This window comes from Gossypium hirsutum, chromosome A02, assembly GCF_007990345.1.
Source record: "Gossypium hirsutum isolate 1008001.06 chromosome A02, Gossypium_hirsutum_v2.1, whole genome shotgun sequence".
NCBI classification, from domain to species: Eukaryota; Viridiplantae; Streptophyta; class Magnoliopsida; order Malvales; family Malvaceae; genus Gossypium; species Gossypium hirsutum.
The window spans coordinates 104,328,843-104,346,909 of NC_053425.1; the positions used below are offsets into that span (position 1 = coordinate 104,328,843).

Consider the following 18,067-nt stretch of genomic DNA (forward strand, 5'->3'; position numbering starts at 1 on the left):
GAGTCTAACTTAAAAAAATTTAAATATTAATATATAGAACATTAAGGAAAATATTTTCAAGGCTTAAGCCATAATGCTGAAGAGGGGTATCACAGTAACAACAATAGTTGGTAACAAATAGTGTGATTCAAACCATAATTTTGAGTAGACAAACTCTAAAATAGGCAAAAGACTTTACATTATTATTCTCTAAGCTCCATTTGTCATGGATTATTGAATAAGGGCCTTTTAGATGGGCAGTGTGTTCTAGTATAGTGTGTTTTGTTTTGTTTTACGTTATTGTATTTAATCTTATCACTGCAATAATTAGTTCTACCATCATCGTTTTTACACTAATCACAGATAAATACACTGGCCATCTAAAGGAACTTTAAGCTAATTTAAACATAAAAGAATCTTGAGAATATTAATTCCAAATATTCTCATAAATTATTTTTTTGTAGATCCAATAAACCTAATCAAGAATTGAAGTGAATCAAACAATTGAATCAGGAATTAGTGTTTTAATTAATGATATACAATTAGATTTAAAGCAAATTATTATAAATTAATAAAAATATGAGAGTTAAAAAGTGAAAAATTCGATAATTAAACCAAATTTTAATTGAAAACCAACAATCTAATTAACTAGATATTTTTTTTATTTTTAAATATTTTAAGAATTAATCATTTAGTTTAAATTCAATTGGTACAAAAATTCATATTCAAATCCCACTAAGTTAAGCCGGACCGGGTTTATGCAAGAGTAAATTGTAATTTTTTTACGAGGAAAACGAAAAGGTGAAAAAAGCAAGTTTTCAACAAACAAAACCGTCCATTCATTTAACCGTTAAAAACTATTTATTTATTTTTATTTAAACGGAAAGTAGGAAAAAGAAAACGTAGCAAAACAATAACTCACCCGCAGACCGCAGTGGTGCGCGCGTGAGGATTTTGGTTGGAGGATGTCAATGGCAACTCTGATAAACCCCGCGATCCCTTCTTCACCTTCTCGTCGCTTCTCCATTCCCTTAACTAACCCTAATTCTCACTTCGTTAAAGCTCCTTCGCTCCTTCGTTGCGTTAGGTATATACTTCAAAATTAGCTCTTTCAATTTCTTTTCACCAGTAATTAACTCTATATTTTTTTTGTTGGGGTAAGTTTTTTAATCAATGTTTGTTTTGATTTTAGGAAGAATGGTGAAATCAATGGCTTATCTAGAACTCCACCGCCGATGGAGTGAGCTTCTCTTTTTTTTTCCTCATTTTTGTTGAATTTATAATATTTATTTGGTGAATTAAATATTTTTTCATCTTCATTTTTAGTAATGGAGGTGAAGATGATGCCGAAACGTCACTGGTAATTTTTTAATTACTTGCTCCTTTTTTTTTATTCGTATTTGTATGAAAAATTGTAATGGCGATTTAAATATTAAGTTGGAGGTTGAAGTGAAATTGTTGATTTTGTTAGTTAAATTTTGTGAACATTATTTTAATTAGTAATTTGATTTTTGAAGATTTGTCTGTTAATACAAAGGTTTAAATATATTATTTTCTAAATAGGAAGAGTCATCCAATGTTGAGCTGGAATCAAAGAATAATGAGATATGGCGATTATTCAAGGAAGCTCAACAGAGTAAGTCTTCATTTGACGGAAAAAAATGATAAAATTTCCTTTGTTTACTTTTATTAAGTGTATTTTTGTGTGTTATTTCAGATATTTTGTATTTGAATAAACAACGGGTGAAGGCTGTTGATGAGCTGAACAAAGCAAAGAGGGAGAAGCAATTATTGCTTAATAAGATAGAGCAATTGGAGAAAGAAAACAAAAGAGTTAGTGGGAAAGGTGAATTTCGAACTTGGCTTATTGTATTTGCAACCGTTAGTTATGGGTTTATTGTAGTTTCATAGAAAGTTTACAAACTTTGAGTGTGTCTAGTTTGCTCATTTTAGTGTTTCAACAAGAAATATATACTTGAGAAATATATATTTAAGCTGAATTTGGTTATTGCCAAAATGATAATGCTGTTGCTAGTATGTCCTATATTCCTTTAGGGCTACTTTCATACATCTCAAATATGTTTGAGCTGTCAAAACTTGGGTGTTTATGATGATACTTGAGAATGCCTTTCAAGACGGGATGCCTTTGGTTAGTTAGTGTAGGAGGCTTAATGTTCTTTTTTTATTTTGGCCATCCACGTGGAATTATTATCCAATCATTGCCATTTGTGATGTTGCAAAGGCATCAGCCATGTTTGTTTTGCCTGAGAGGGATAAAAGTTTATATGATTTATGTTGGTCAACATTTTAATTTCTTTGGACTTCTATAGATGAGGATAATGTGTTTTTAGTATAGTAATTCTTGAGTGTAAGCTAATTACCAGTTCAAGTTCAACAATGAGATTTTGATATGTCCTGTTTTCACCAGATAATCTAGTTGTGTGCTGGGAACTGTTACTTCGGATAGATTCAATGGTCCTTGGTGGAATGGTTAGCACTGAAGAGGCATCTAAATTGAGAAGGATGGTCATAGATAGTAAAGTTAGTCTAGTGGATGTATTCTCAGGTTTGCTGCAGCAAAGAGATGCTGAACTTCTCACAGAACTCCGCCACTTCTCTGAAGGAAGCAAAAGGTAGAACTGGCCTGTGGAAGTTACAATAAATTTACTCTGACATGGTGAACACAAAAACTTGGCAGTTTTATAACCATACTCTGGTGCAGTGTAAAAGTCCTGGATCCTTTTTCTCTATCTGTTTTATGAAACTTGGGATTATTAATTGGTTCTTTTGATTTCTCTGGTTTAATGTCTTCAACTACGTCAAAAGTAATTCTTTTGATAGAAAATCCAAGGTACTTAACATTAGGTGAATAATGAAGGCATCATCTGAGCTATGCCACCATTCTTTTCTTATTGACAAAATCTTAATCCATGACTGGGGTTTCTGCATTCTTGCCAAGAAGCTCATTTGTGTTTTTCCACAATCATAAATCTTTACTTTTTATTACCTATGCATGATGTTGATTCTACCTTCTTCTTCTTTTTTTTTTTTTTGCAAAATTGCTTTTCCAGTTATATTTTTTTCCTCCTCTTCTAAAATAAATCAATTTGTTATTAACACAGGAAAGGTTATCACGTCATTCACATATGTACTGAAATGGAACCGTTGATCTCAGTAGGGCCCTTAGCACCATACATAACTGGCTTATCTCGTGCGCTGCAAAGAAAGGGTCATTTGGTGGAAGTTATTTTGCCAAAGTAATGGAACTTGTCTCTTTTATTCATTGAAGGTGCTTTGTCATTATGTAGCTATCTAGACCTCATTTTGTCATATTAATTTAGGAATTTTATGAATGCCATTTATATGGCTTACATTCCAGGGGAAAGTGAAAGAAAGATCTTGATGGTAATAATTCATGAGACATGCTTCCGACTTAGCAATTTTCTTCCTTTCTCCGGAATCAGATTGACCTTTATGTTTAATTTTATGAACTTTGATATATGGTTAAACTATTTATAGGTTAGTAAACCTTAAGGTACATGTCTTGATTATTTTACTAAAAAATAAGACAGGAAATCTCTATTCCTCCCCTTAGCTATGCCTATTTTCATGCAAGCACACAGACATAAACTGTTTTACCTGTTAATCTATGAGAAGAGTATACAAGTGCCTGATTTATGCCTTCCCCCAATAGCTTGTATGTGTAGAGATATGCCAGATTGTTCTGCTGCTGACGGCATTCCAACCATTAATTCGGTTATGAAGCTTTTTTCTAAAATATTGACACAAAGGAGATTGCTGTTTGGTTAGGTATGCTAGTCTTGACCTAGATGAGGTTCAGGGGTTGCGAGAAATTGAGGCAGACTCTTATTCTTTCTTTAATGGACAACTGCATGGAAACAGAATCTGGACTGGGTGAGTCTGGTTATATTCTTTATGCTAAGAGTAGGGATTCAGTTATAAAATGGAAAAAAAATGCAATGTCAATTTCTGATTGCTTTTCCTTTTGGCTAGTTTCAACTGCAGGGGAGTTAGAAGTTTTTCCAGTCTAATTTATCAAAAAAATTAATTGATATATTTTCTACCTATTATCCAGGGTTGTCCGTGGCATTGGAGTTACTTTTATTCAACCTTTATATTTTTCATCTTTTTTCAACCGAGATGGGATATATGAACATCCAGACGACTTTGAACGGTGAGTCCACTTGTCTCACAACTTGTTTTTTATTGTCCATTTTGTTTCTTATTTTGACTATTTTATATATATGGATAATAGTGTGTACAGGCAGTGTTCTGGTCAGACATAGGCACATCAGAGCATGAGTTAAAATAAATAAAGTAAAAAAAAAAAAAAGTTTGAAGTGCTAGGGATGGTAATCGAGTGATGAGATTGACTGGAGAAGTGCTGTTGCACATCCTGCAATTTAGGTGCAATGCTTACTGAATCTTGTAAAGATACATGGTGAGAAGAATCTGCTTGTATGTCTGGTATCTGTAGCACCTGCTCTAAGAGGTAGCATGAGTTGGTTCGTGCTTCATTGTACTGGAATTTGAGATATGAGGTGCAGTTTCGAGAGGTGCATAAATTTTGCACAAAATAACCTTAATGATTCAGATTGAATGCTAAAGCTATTGGTGACATAATATTTGTTGAACTTCCAATCTAAAAGGACTGTTTATTTTTTACAAGAGATTGTTCATGAAAAGAAGATGATAGACCTGTATCACTTTCATTTCCACCGTGACTGATTTTTTTTTATCAAACTATGACTGTGTAAAAAAAGTCTGTGTTGCACAGTTTGAGTTAGCTCAATTTCTGAATAAATCAATTGACATTCTAAATCATTTTTAGTGGACTACTCTTTTGCACTTATAGTATGAATTTGTTTTGAGTAATTTCATTAGAATTTTCCTACTTAACTTGTCGTATCATATATTCATATCAATTTGTGGATTGTTTCATGATGGTTTATCCATTTTATGCATTCAGATTTACCTATTTCTCTCGTGCTTCATTGGATTATATAGCCAAATCCGGAAAGCAACCTGATGTGTTACACTTACATAACTGGGAGACTGCTATTGTTGGACCTCTATTCTGGGATATTTTTGCTAAACAGGTGCATCTTCTCACAGTTTCTTTTAGTCGTATTGATGTGTAACTTGCTGGAAAACATAGTGAAGTGAAAAAAATCACAAAAGAAAACAGTAGAGGCAGTTTTAGCAAATAAGTAGATGAATGATTTGGTCCTATGGCTTCTCCTAACTGCAGACTTTTCCTTTCTTTTTAAGTATTTTAACCTGGAGCGCAACATGAGTGATGTGTAGATAAAGTAAGAGGGCTGGTGAGCAAAGAAAGTAGGAACTGTATACGGTGTTAAAAAGTAAAAACAAACTCAGACAGATGTGTTGTTTAATTGGTACTGCACTTAATAACCTGTCCTTCTTCCTGTAAGATGGCATTTACTGGAGTTCATGATTGGGAGAGGTGTGGTGAGACTACAGTCAAGGCATAAGATGAGGCTGAATCTGATTGAAACTTTTGGAACACGTCATAGCCATGTTGAGTTCATTTCTTGAACTTCTAGTTGCCGAAACCTATATCACTCCATTATTTCCTTTTGGTTTGGGAGATAGAAATCTGAAAATTGATGTGCTTGCATCCAAGATTGCTTTTGCATGATGTGGGACAAATTAATTGTTGCTCTGTCTTTATTGCATACCTCTCTGGATAGTTTCTAACTTGCAGCAAAAGAGGTTATGAATTGCGGGAAACAGGAAATCACCCTTACCTCTTCACTTTCTTGATATTTTGTGACAGGGGCTAGGAAATACTAGAATATTATTAACTTGCCAAGGCTTTGACTCACAGGCAAGTTACGATCTCTATTTCCTTTCTTGTTTCACAGTTTCTCTTAGGTCATTTTAACTTGAACATTTTGTTTTTCAAAATTTGAATTTTATTTTACCTGCTTTTAATGTTAAAATTTTCAGTGTCTCGATGAACCTGATAAGCTAGCACTTTGTGGACTTGATCCTGGTAGACTTCATCGTCCTGACCGTTTTCAAGATACAACTAAGACACATCTTGTGAACATTTTGAAGGTAAATGGTTATACCTGTGTTTTTTATTTTGTCAAGTAAGGTTCTAGCCATTGAATATTCTCTTTATGTAATCCATTGTCTTAGTTTGCAAGAAAGAGTTGATATATTTGGTTCCACTTTTCAAAACATCACATAAAGCATAGACTTAGTTTATCTTATAAAATTGTTACAATGACTAAAGCTCTGTTTATTAGGTTTCTATTTTATCTTTCTAAAGACTCTCATTTTAGAACCTATGTGCTTATTTGATATTGTGCCACATTATGAAATCCATGATGGCCCTTGAACTATTTGACTGAAATTTATTTTTGTTTGTTTGTTTATTTATTTATTTCTGTCCAGCATTAAGCACACTTTCTGAGTCATTTGCAGGGTGGGGTAGTGTATTCTAACAAGGTTATAGTTATGTCATCCATGCATTCTAAAGGAAGGATCATTCACAGTATGAGTCATGGATTGGAACCTACCTTAACCATGCACAAGTAAGGACAACTCATTCCATTCCTGCAGTGGAATGAGGTAGAAATTTCTCTCTTGCATCTTGAGAAGTATTTGATTTCAATACATTTATTTCTGTTCTGTTTGTGTTACCAAAGGGAAAAATTGCTTGTTGCTCCTTATGGCTTTGATAATTCTACCTGGGATCCATCCACAGATAAATTTCTTCCAGTAAATTATAGTACAGAGAACATGAGAGGAAAATATGCATGCAAAGTTGCATTACAACAGCAGGCTGGCATAGCAACGCATGCTTCTTCTATTCTGGTATATGTTCCACAAGAATGTTGTGTATATCGACTTCTTTTTCGTAATTATAGGGTTAATTACAGAAAACTCCTTGGTGATATAGCCCACTAAAACCATCCTGCTAAGTTTCTTTTTCTAAATACATCTGCCCCCATGAAATGTAGTTCTTTGTTAATTTCTTTCTTATAAATAATTTCTTCTTAGCCTTGTGGAGGAGGGGTAAGTCATTATTTATATGACTTCAAGAAGTATCATGGGGTAAGTCTTTAATTATATAACTTCAAGAAGTATCATGGGGTAAGTTTAAGTGTTCAGGAAAAAGAAATGGGGAGCACAGTCTGTTGAAATTATGCTTTTGTGCCTAGTGTTTTGTACTTTAATGTATTTAGATCTTGATGCTCTACCTAATGCAACGTAAGGATATACCCTAAACCTATATCTTGTCAACTATTTTTAGATATGAACATAAATTTACTAATTTTGCTTCATGCATTGACATCAGAGTGGTATTCCTTTGAGATGTGCTAAATATAAATGTAACTATGTTGCAACTTAATTGTTAGCATGGATATCTTCTGGAACCTAAATGCACTTATGCACTGTTGTACCCTTTTAATTGCCAGGGGTATCAACTATTAATATGTAAATGCTCTTTTGCTCCTCTTTCTCATCATCCCTTGAGACCTGGAACTGTAACTTATGTCCATTACCAAATGCTCAAAGCCAACAAGCCATGAGGAGCAATTATACCTAAAATGTTCTAGAACTGTATATTCTATTTGTACAGTGAAGAAAGTAGTTATTATAGTGTTGCTTAAAACATTTCATGTTGTCACATTCCTCATTTCTATAACTTTTGACCAGACTTGGAATAGTTAGATGCTAAAAATTATTTTTTTTCAAGGTTGGATGCATCATCTCAGAAGTATCAGGTTTTGATTTGGAGAAGCTGAAGGCAGTTGTGCGGAATGCTACCAGAGAGGGTGCACAGGTATATATTTCTCTCTGAAATTGAGTTCATTACAGAGAAACAAAAAGAAATGCATGGTTTTTGTTTTAAAAAGTCTTGTTACCTGATGTTTTATAGGGTGCTTTCTGTGTAAGTTAACAAATTTCTTTTAATTAATTAACCATAGTATTTGCATCCTTCATTCTTTTATTTTTCTTTTCCTTAAATGCATCATGAGTGTACTTTTAGAGTTACTGCAAACTGTAGTGTCTTTTTAGTTCTTAGCTACAACCGGCTGTAGGTAGGGCCATAGGGGTTTCCTATGCTTATTTTCCATTTCCTTCTTTCCTGCTTAATGATTTCTCTGAACCTGATTGTTTATCAACCGTCTGCAGTTTGTATTCTTGGGGAATGGTTCAGTGTCGACTACATATAGAGCACTCAGATCTTTCCAGGAAGCAGTTGAGGTATAGCCTTTTCTGAAACTGTCACTTGGACTTGGGTGTGAGTGCTGGATATGAATATGTGTCCTGCACATGTAAGTTTAATTTTTTCCCTAATTTTTCATGTATTTGGAGGATCTTTTGAAGGTCATATCCCATACCCATACCCATATCTGGATGTATATTGGACATGGTTGTCAGACCGACACTGCAATAAAAATGAGTTGGAGTAACGTAGTTCAAAAGCATACAAAATGCAAAGTGCAACTAACCTAGAGCTAATGTCTTGAGAAATATTCCGTTCATATTTCAATGAAGCAAAATAGGTTTTCTCTAGTTCATGAACTACTTGTTTGAAACTTAAGGTTGTATGTGACTGAAACTAATTTCCTTCACGGAGTTTGTCCTGTCACTTTGATGATCTGTTTTTCTTTTCATCTCTTTCATTCCTCCAATCCTTTCCCTTGTTTCCTTTATTTTGCTGCTAATCCCTTTTTGATGCTTTCCTCTCTACCCAGGATTCAAACGTGAAATTCTTTTACAACTATGACGAAGCGCTATCACATTTGGTTTTTGCAGGATCTGACATTATATTGTGCCATTCCTTTCACGATCCTCTACTTCAAGTTCCAGTAAGTTCAATGCATTATCCCGTAATGAAAACTAAGTGCCATTTGAGGAAATATAAAATGCTTATTATGAACAGATTGGCTTTTCCCTTTGGGAGCAATATTATGAGGTCACAGTCCACGCAACCTTCTATACTAACTTTTGAGCATTGTAACAGAGGAATTTAGTATAATCGTGATTATACTGTCTAGATAGATATGCTAAATATTCAAGTGAGAACTACTACAACCTGAAAACTAACTGTAATCTCCATCAAGGGCTACATGTTACGTAATTGAATGTGATAAAAGGGGTGTGAGGATCATTGGAGCCTAGTTTGTTTCTTGACCTGTGTGTGGCTGTGTATGTTTGTATACTTGACCTTTAGATTGGACTTCATTATTCTTAATTGACCACCCTGTCTATATCCTTGTTCATATATTTTACTCCCCCTTATGGTTGATCCTTAAATTGTAGCTTAAGGCTTTAAGATATGGAGCTGCTCCGGTTTCAGAAGCCTCAGGTGATAACCACCTCAGGTAAACCGTATCTTGCCGAGGACTTGAATGATTCAAAAAGCACCGTGTACTTATTTGATAAAGAAATGGAGAATGACACAAAGCATTTGTTTTTCTGCGATATCTAGCAGATACTCGTCAGATCATGACCATGAGATCACTAGGTTCTCACAGTTCATGAGATCTACCTTCGGAGTTATGTCTCTTAGCCAAGCCCTTGATGAAATGGTGAGTGTTTTGCAGTCGAAAAATTTCCGTACTTTTTCAGTTCCAGTCTCTTATTCAGACAACTTGTTTCTGAAGTATTTGCGTCTCCTTTAATCAAAAGCTTGTTGTCACTATCCTTACTGCAGAAAAACAACCCATCGACATGGAAAACAAAGATATTGAACGCCATGAAGAAGGACTTCTCGTGGGATTCAGAATGCTATGAAACTCATGTCTCGGCATACACTGCTGTTAAAAGTCTGTGAAAGCAGCAATGAATGTCAAAATTACATGCATGCTTCTTTACATGTATCAATGTTGCCATCACCATGGGCAAAAGCAAAAAGTTGAAGTTGCGGCTCTAAAGTCAGAATCTATGATGCTCGCCATCAACGAAGATCGACGCGTATCATCAGTCTTTGGGATGGAAAAGCTTGTTTCCAGCCCCGAAATCGCAAGTGCCATGACTTATTACGAGGTAACTTGGTTCATACTTATGCATGTATATGTAGTTTACATATTAGAGGATTTACCTTCCTCCCTTAGCTGTAATTAAATAACCTGATAAATGACCAATTGTATGGCATATAGTCCTCAGTACTATTAAGGATAGTGAAAGTTTTCCTCTATGAACTTCATTTTTAGTTCCTTGTATAAGACCCGATAATTTTGCATGCAAAACAAGAAAAATAATAAAAACATAAAAAAATATAGTTATTATTATACCCAAGTAGAGCGGGCCACATGGAGGGCTTCCGTATGGCCCGTGGTCAACCCTTTGCAGACCTCAAGTTGGACTAATCTGTGAACGGTCCGCTATGCACCCTTAGCGTAGCACCCCTCACTGAGGTTACCTGGCTTAACTGTTTTGTACAGTCTCAAGAGTAGGTGTTAAACCAAGATGACCTACAACATGAGCGAGACCACACATTTTGTACCATGGCAATAACTAACCAGTATTGGCACCGATACCTAGCCAGCCCACACAACTATGCAGGTCACATTACAATCTATTGCATGGCACTACGAGTCAAAGAGTAACCCACTATATAAGTCAAGGTGCATGAGAGAATGAGGTCTCTTTCTCTCTCCACCATCCCCTTTTACCTCCCTGACAACAATATCCCCACTCCTCTTGGTCGGCTCTCCAGTTAACTGAAGTGAACCAACTCTCTCCTCCACATCCATCTCCTCTTGTTGGTAACCAATGTCAACAGTTGGTTAATTTTATATTATTATAGATATATATGTAACAGTAATTTATAGTTAGTTTTGGTAGTGAGTGTTAAAAAGTACAGTTTTAATATACCATATACTTTTTAGCATATTTTCTGTCTTATGAGTTTAATATACTATCTAATCTATCTATATTAGATTTAAAGAACTAGTTGAGTTGGTGATACTCATTAATCAAATCACAACTTAGCTAAGTAATTGCTAAAGTTATTTCCTTTTATAAAGTAATAAATATTATTATGAGGGCAATTTTATTAGAAGTTAGATTATATTTTTCTTCCTCTACTAAAAAATGAACAAATTAGTCTAGTTCAAAGAGCATATTGGTACTTTACGTGGCATGCCACTTATACATAATGTTGATGAACAATGACTAATTTTAAATTTTTAACATGACCAGTTTGCTCTTTAATTTAAAATTTAAGGATTAATTTATCTATTTTTTAAATAGAGGAATCAAAATGAAATCTAACTTTTAGTACTTAGAGTATCTATGATGCTTTTATCCAATATTGTTATTTTTAATGTATTAACTTTACCATTTCAATTAAAACTTTATTTATTTGTTATAAATTTTAAACGAATTAATAATTATTATTATGGAGTGTTTTAATTTTTTTATACTTTTATATAAAATCTATAAAAAATATAATTTTAAATAAAAATAAAAATATATAAATATAAAGCTTTCCAGATTTTGAAATTTACTGATTCAAGTGATCATTTCCTAAAATAATGTTTTAATAAAAATAAAAAAGCTATTCAAAATAAATTCAATTGAACTCCTATTACGATTCCCATTCAATCGTACGTACATTTCCTTGGTTTTTTTTTTTCTTTTGAAAGGAATAATCGTGCATTTCATATCTACTAGAAGTAGTCACATCCATTATTCACGGGAAATTCTAGGGAAGTGAAGAAGTATTTTAAGAAATACTGCACGTGATACTTTAAAAAGTAAATGGAGAAATTTAAGAATTAAAGAAAAAATATCACCTAGGTGAGACGCAATGGTATTTTTTACGTTAATGATAGGTAAATGGTTTGATACTTATTCTAGATATAAAGTAGTTTTAAAATTTATGACCAATTTTATCTTTAATAGGATACATTGAGAAATAAAAGAGAAAATATTCATTTTTTACTTTCAAATTTCAAAAGTGAGTAACTAAAAATAATTTATCACAACTTTAATTTTTTTTGTCATTTGAACATATTTTTTATTGTTATAATAACAAATTTAGCTTTAAAATTTACACATTCTCTGGTCTCACTTTAACAAATTTAGCCCTTAAAATTTACATATTTTGCTAGCATTTATATAAAATAAATAAATATTTAGGGCTAAATTTATTAGTATATCAATTAAATTTATATATAATTGAAGTTGTAATCACTTATCCTTAATTGTTCATATTCAAAATTGATAGATATTAAACTATTTCCTTCTTCTTTTGAGATGATGAACCACTTTACTTCATATTAAAATTGAGAAAAATCGGAGAGATTTCTACCATTCCATTAATAGTTCAATTAATAATTTTAATAAATAATATTTTAGAAAAAAAATGAAGGATGTGAATTTGGTTATTATTGTAATATTATACTAAATTGATGTCATGATTAAAATCAAAGGGACGAATCATAAGAAACGAGATTATGTATGTTCCAAAATATGAAGTGAGATTAATTAGTTGGTTCTTGTTACCCAATAAGTGCCTAACATTTTGGTAATCAACCAAATATCCAAAGAAAAATTAGGCTTAAGTTATGATCTAAAACTTTTTAGTAAATGCTACAATTTGTTATTAATTTTTCTGTTCATGGATTTAGTTTTTATTTTTTATATATTAATGTTAATATTAATATTTATATTTTTTTAAAATTTAAAATTCTAGTCCTAACTTAATAATTAAATTCATTAATCCATAAATAATTTGATCGACTAACAATTACAAAATTTTTAATAAGTTAAAAGAAGAAAAATCGTTTTATTGTATAAGTGCAAAAAGAAAGGAAAAAGAAAAAGAAAAAGAAAAAGAAAGAGAAAGTACACTAAAAATCTTATTTTTATGGCGTCACTATCTTCAACTCCTTCAATGGAAGAGGAAAAAGAAGGCTCAGTCTCAATTCAACAATCAAACCCTCAATCACAACACATTGCTGCTTCTTCCTCCACCATGGATCTTCCTTCTAATCCTTCTTGGTTCACACCCAAACGGTGAAATTTCCTTTTAACTTAAAAAAAAAAAAAAAGACTTCAACTTTTTCAACAGTTTATTGTTAAGCTCTTTTCTATAGAAATTCTGCTTTAATTTGACTAAAGCTGAATCTTTCCTACTTGGGGTTGATTTGAACTGTAATTAGGGTATATGGGACAAAAAGTTAAGTGAATGTAGATTTATTTTTCTTTTAAAGTTTACTCTTTTTTTTTTTGGATAAAGATGATAAATTTCTAACTTTTCTTTTCTATTTTTTTGGTTTGCTATTTTAGGTTATTGTTTATATTTTGTGTGGTTAATATGATAAACTATTTGGATCGAGGAACCATAGCTAGCAATGGTGTTAATGGGAAGAAAAGGACTTGAGATGACAAGGGAATTTGCAAATCTGGTAGTGGAATTCAGTAAGAACTTTTTTTTAACTCACAATGTTTCGTTTTTTTCGCTGCAAAAAGTATCGAATAAGTGAACTTTTTCTTGTTATTGACTTATTTCTTAGTTGTTTTACTGAAAGATGTTTGCTTGCAGGGGAGATTTTGATTTGACTAATTTTCAAGACGGTCTCTTATCGTCTGCATTCATGGTTGGACTTCTTGTTTCATCCCCGGTATTTGCTTCCTTAGCAAAGAGGTGAATTTCCTTTGATTTTTTCGTTAAAATCTGAAGTTCTTTGATATGGCATTTTGGTATTTCACTTAGCACTAGCATGTTGAATGCTAAATAGAATCAGTTCAATTTCAGGGTTCATCGTTTTATTGCTGTAATTAACTAATTACTGCAGTATTTTTGGCATTTATTTACTTGTCAATATGGTTTATAATAATTATAGTTGATTTCTGTGACTGCAGCCACAACCCTTTTAGGCTTATCGGAGTTGGATTATCTGTTTTTACCTTGGCTACTGCCGGATGTGGTGCTGCACCTTCCTTTTGGTTTATTGCAATATGCCGCATGTAAGTGTAATTATTTTCAGTACACTCTAATAATCCGGTGTGGTGTTATTCCCTTGTGCTACAATATGTTCTTCACGAAAAAAAATGTGGCTGGATCTTGATGTTTTAGGCTGGTTGGTGTTGGGGAAGCTTCTTTCATAAGTCTTGCAGCTCCATTTATTGACGATAACGCTCCCGTTTCTCAGGTTCATTTGTTTTATTTCGTTCCAAACTTTGAAACATCTATCTTCTGGCCCCAGACTACACTATCGTACTAAATCTCTATCATGCTTCAGAAAACAGCCTGGCTTGCAGTGTTTTATATGTGCATACCTACTGGAATTGCTCTTGGATATGTTTATGGCGGATTAGTGAGTTAGCATATCCCTCTCGTTCTTTCTCTCTTCATTGTTGGTCATAAGTTATAGATGTGATTTGTACACCTTGATGAATTCACTTGGTCGGGTCCTTCTGACTGTGTAGGCATGTTGGCTGCACTGGATGTTTGATTATTAACCACGAATTGTGTTTGCTTCTCATATAGGTCGGGGAACATCTTAACTGGCGCTATGCATTCTGGGGAGAGGCATTGTTAATGTTTCCATTTGCTGTTTTTGGTTTTGTAGTGAAACCATTGCAGTTGAAAGGTAACTGCTCTGGCGTGTCATCTGCACTTTAGAGATTTTATTTTATAATCTCACAACAATTAAACATCATTGAACTTTGAATCATAGGTTTTTCTTCGGTTGAATCCAAAAAAGCATTGACACCTATGGAGACAGTTCTACTGTAACTGATGGTACATGCTCTGCATCGTTCTTATTCTGTTTTTTGTTATTGGTCCACTGTTTAGTGAGAAGTCACTTTTAATTATCGGGAGCTACGTACCTGTAATGTATATATGCATGTCATACGTATTTATTAGTCTCACCTGTTTCCGATAACCGAATATTTTACCTAAGAAGTGGTTCAGTACGTCTCAAGGTATATAGCCAAAAATCAGACTTGATCAAAATTCAAGGTCGTCTTTATTCTATATTACTCTATGAATGTTTTGTACAAGTTTTCTGATGTTTTAATCCCTCATTTTCTTTTGTTCTGCATACTAAAAGCACTAATCCGGGACTGAATGATTCATAAGTTTGTCTTGTAATAAGCTGTCCTGCTGGCAAGTGAAGTGCCTTTTTCTAGCACTCTTGTCTTTCCATGTCTAATCTATCCTAATTGCAGATTCGGATGCATTGAAAGTAAAAGGTCCTATTTTGGTTGGAGGTGATGGTATCAGTGCTGATGAATTGAATAAAACTTCCAAGTGAGTGGTTCTTCGACCTATTAAATCTCTCATGACTTAATAGTCATTGTTCCTTATGACGGGGCAAACTGCTTTGAAACAATATACACTTACAGATCTTATTTGCTATAAAAAGTTCTATTAACGGAAACGGGGAGGAGTCAACAAATAAGAAAGATTTGAAAGGAATTATGATAAATGGTTCATTGGATTTTTAGTTGCATTAAGAATGTTTGTTCACACTGGGTTCACAACCCTTTTCTGTACTGTACCCATCAGCCTTCTTATAAACGGGCCGCAGGGAATAGACTGATGTCCAATGTAATTTTGGAAGAGGGTCATGTGTCTTTGGTTTAAACTTGAAACAAATTTATCTTATCAAAACCTAGACTAATATTTAACTTTTTATACGCATAAAAACTTTTACTGTGTACTTCAATATTTGTGGGGCAGGTCACTAGACATACACAACATTTTGAACCGGTTATCTCAGTTTGGGAAAGATATGAAAGTGCTTTTGGTGGACAAAGTTTATGTTGTAAATGTTTTAGGTATATTCTCCACCCCATACATGTTATTTCTAAGATAAACTATTCTTTTCTCCTAAATACTATGCTTGTATTTATGATGTATATGCTTGTATTTACGATGTATGATATTACTTTGGATTGTGAACTTCCAGGTTATGTAGCATACACCTTTGTCCTTGGAGCATATGGGTATTGGGGGCCAAAGGCTGGTTACAATATTTATCATATGGTATAGTCCGTCCCAAGTTACACCATAATCTTTTCTTCTTGACATAAGAGAGAATCATAGTTGGCCCTTCTTTTGGTTCCGTACTCATATAAATCATGATTTTTGCAGAAGAGTGCAGATATGTTGTTTGGAGGGATTACAGTTGTTTGTGGGATCTTCGGAACAATAGCCGGTGGCTTCATCCTAGATCGCATGAGTGCTACGATAAATCATGCTTTTATCGTGAGTATTATTTTCTCCGATAGTGTCTAGTGCGAACAGTTCCCTTTTACATGTCTCTTTTTAGTTTGCTGGTTTTTTTCGGTGTTTATGGCTTACTTCGCTCTGTAACAGCTTCTTTCAGGTGCGACATTTCTGGGTGCAATATCTTGCTTTTCTGCTTTTTGTCTCAGGAATTTGTATGGTTTCCTGGTACTCTTTGCAGTCGGTGAATTACTTCTTTTTGCTGCACAGGTAAAACAAAAAGTCGAGTATGTTAGATTTTTTATCTTTTTTTTCTTCAATGTTGGAACATTTCTGCTGTACATTTCTCCCTGTAATGGATACATTGGTGCTGGAACCATATTTATTATTTTGGACTAGTATTATCATGAATTTTCCGCCAGTTATGCTGTTTTCCTAGTCATTTTCTCATCAAAAACCAATTTTGCAGGCTCCAGTCAATTTTGTGTGTCTTCATTGTGTCAAACCGAGTTTGAGACCATTAGCTATGGCCATGTCTACTGTCTCGATTCACATATTCGGTGACGTGCCATCCTTCCCACTTTTTGGGGTTGTCCAGGTGCAATTATTTACATCTGAGCTTGTGTAGGCACATGTGTTTTAATGTGGTAGATTTCTTTACTCATTGCTATGCTGTTTCACAGTTTTTTCTGCTTAGTTCAATAGATCACTTTCAACCGCTATTGAATGGATGCATTTATCTTGACTAACATAGCATGCCTTGCAGTTGTCCTATAAATTGTCAGGGGAACTAAAATATTTAAAATTTTTATAGCATCATTATGACCGGTGATGTTTCGAGCAGGATCATATTAACAATTGGAAGACAACTACACTTATGCTCACCTCGATCTTCTTCCTTGCTGCCGGATTCTGGTTTATAGGTAAGTAATGATAAGTCTTTTCTGTTCCTGGTTTAAGAGTAACAATTCATGTGCTTTAAATTTCGGGCAGTAACCTCTTTCCATGTGAACTCAAGGCCAACATTTTCTTTCCTAGGATTGCCGGTTTAGGGTCGAACATTCTTTGATTCTTGAGCTGTACTAAATCGAGACTTGGATTTTAATCAAGATTTTTGTTATTGTTGTTCTTTGACAGGTATTTTCCTACCTAGTGTCGACAAGAGTAATGATGAAAATGAAACTCAAGTCTCTCCTAACCCAATGGTCGATACGAAGACATTGCCTGATGGAAATGGAGATAAGGGTCCTGCTGAAGTCCAAGGCTCTAATTTCAGACCTCCATGCTAAAAAAAAACCTTGCACCGGTCTCGCAAACATAAACATAAACGAAATCAGAAGTGGGAACAAACACAGAAATATGGTGGCATTCTTATACATCCCGGTCTACGATGACAAATGGTGAGTTTGCCACTAAGGAATACGTGAAGATATAAGTTTTTGAAGCCGGTCTCGCAGAAGGTAGATGAATAAGAAGCTGGCATCCTAATTAGAGGTATTTTGCTGTTAATTTTTACATTTTTTTCCCCTTTCAGCTTTGAATTTAATCATTTGTAGATATATCAACTAATAGTTTTACATACTGTGGATAAATGCTATAGAATCATCAGTGCATGTGAAATTATTATTATTTTTTTCTAGTAAAATATTTTCATTCTTTCTCAATCTACCCCTACAATCTATATGATTAATACCTAATCTAAAATTGGTTATTTAGTCTTTTTTCCTTTTTGGGTCTTGTTTAAGGAACTTCGGTACCTTTTTCACAAAAAGCTCATGAACTTGCACATGATTAAACTTATACACAAAATAGTCTTAAATAAAATTGTGATGGGTTAAAACTATATTTTTTTTTAAATTAACAAAATCTTGTTATGTGATTCTACCA

At 33.6% G+C, this 18,067-nt stretch overlaps 2 protein-coding genes across 4 annotated transcripts; both read left to right on the forward strand.

The window, feature by feature from the left end:
• Positions 1-861: 861 nt before the first annotated feature.
• LOC107935278 (probable starch synthase 4, chloroplastic/amyloplastic) lies at positions 862-10,201 on the forward strand. 3 transcript variants are annotated; one of them, XM_016867854.2, is made up of 20 exons: positions 864-1,066; positions 1,172-1,219; positions 1,306-1,339; positions 1,543-1,615; positions 1,697-1,825; positions 2,408-2,612; positions 3,102-3,236; positions 3,790-3,894; positions 4,076-4,174; positions 4,970-5,099; positions 5,801-5,851; positions 5,974-6,084; positions 6,457-6,566; positions 6,681-6,849; positions 7,736-7,822; positions 8,176-8,247; positions 8,742-8,855; positions 9,310-9,371; positions 9,482-9,578; positions 9,704-10,201. In XM_016867854.2, the coding sequence occupies exons 1-20, from the start codon at positions 945-947 to the stop codon at positions 9,821-9,823; spliced, it is 2,073 nt and encodes a 690-aa protein (XP_016723343.2). In that variant the 5' UTR covers positions 864-944; the 3' UTR covers positions 9,824-10,201. The 3 variants fall into 3 exon arrangements, 2 of the variants coding, with proteins under 2 accessions (XP_016723345.2, XP_016723343.2); XR_005904439.1 differs by lacking the exons at positions 9,482-9,578; positions 9,704-10,201 and adding an exon at positions 8,283-8,318 and having other exon boundaries at positions 862-1,066; positions 9,310-9,342; XM_016867856.2 differs by lacking the exons at positions 6,457-6,566; positions 6,681-6,849 and having other exon boundaries at positions 863-1,066.
• Positions 10,202-13,543: 3,342 nt separating this feature from the next.
• LOC107935240 (probable sphingolipid transporter spinster homolog 2) lies at positions 13,544-17,844 on the forward strand. The gene is made up of 13 exons (XM_041079806.1): positions 13,544-13,645; positions 13,864-13,968; positions 14,078-14,153; positions 14,244-14,318; positions 14,492-14,594; positions 14,682-14,736; positions 15,692-15,789; positions 15,921-15,997; positions 16,106-16,219; positions 16,331-16,450; positions 16,650-16,778; positions 17,025-17,103; positions 17,318-17,844. The coding sequence occupies exons 1-13, from the start codon at positions 13,596-13,598 to the stop codon at positions 17,467-17,469; spliced, it is 1,233 nt and encodes a 410-aa protein (XP_040935740.1). The 5' UTR covers positions 13,544-13,595; the 3' UTR covers positions 17,470-17,844.
• Positions 17,845-18,067: the final 223 nt, after the last annotated feature.

What these genes read in the sequence shown, in the direction of transcription:
- LOC107935278 (XM_016867854.2), top strand. Translation starts at nt 945, where the DNA reads ATGTCAATGGCAACTCTGATAAACCCCGCGATCCCTTCTTCACCTTCT. An exon ending in GGAAACAGAATCTGGACTGG is followed by an intron (nt 3,895 to 4,075) that starts GTGAGTCTGGTT and finishes CCTATTATCCAG; the next exon opens with GGTTGTCCGTGGCATTGGAG. An exon ending in TCAGGTGATAACCACCTCAG is followed by an intron (nt 9,372 to 9,481) that starts GTAAACCGTATC and finishes GATATCTAGCAG; the next exon opens with ATACTCGTCAGATCATGACC.
- LOC107935240 (XM_041079806.1), top strand. Translation starts at nt 13,596, where the DNA reads ATGGTTGGACTTCTTGTTTCATCCCCGGTATTTGCTTCCTTAGCAAAG. An exon ending in CCTATGGAGACAGTTCTACT is followed by an intron (nt 14,737 to 15,691) that starts GTAACTGATGGT and finishes TTTGTGGGGCAG; the next exon opens with GTCACTAGACATACACAACA. An exon ending in CACTTTTTGGGGTTGTCCAG is followed by an intron (nt 16,779 to 17,024) that starts GTGCAATTATTT and finishes TGTTTCGAGCAG; the next exon opens with GATCATATTAACAATTGGAA.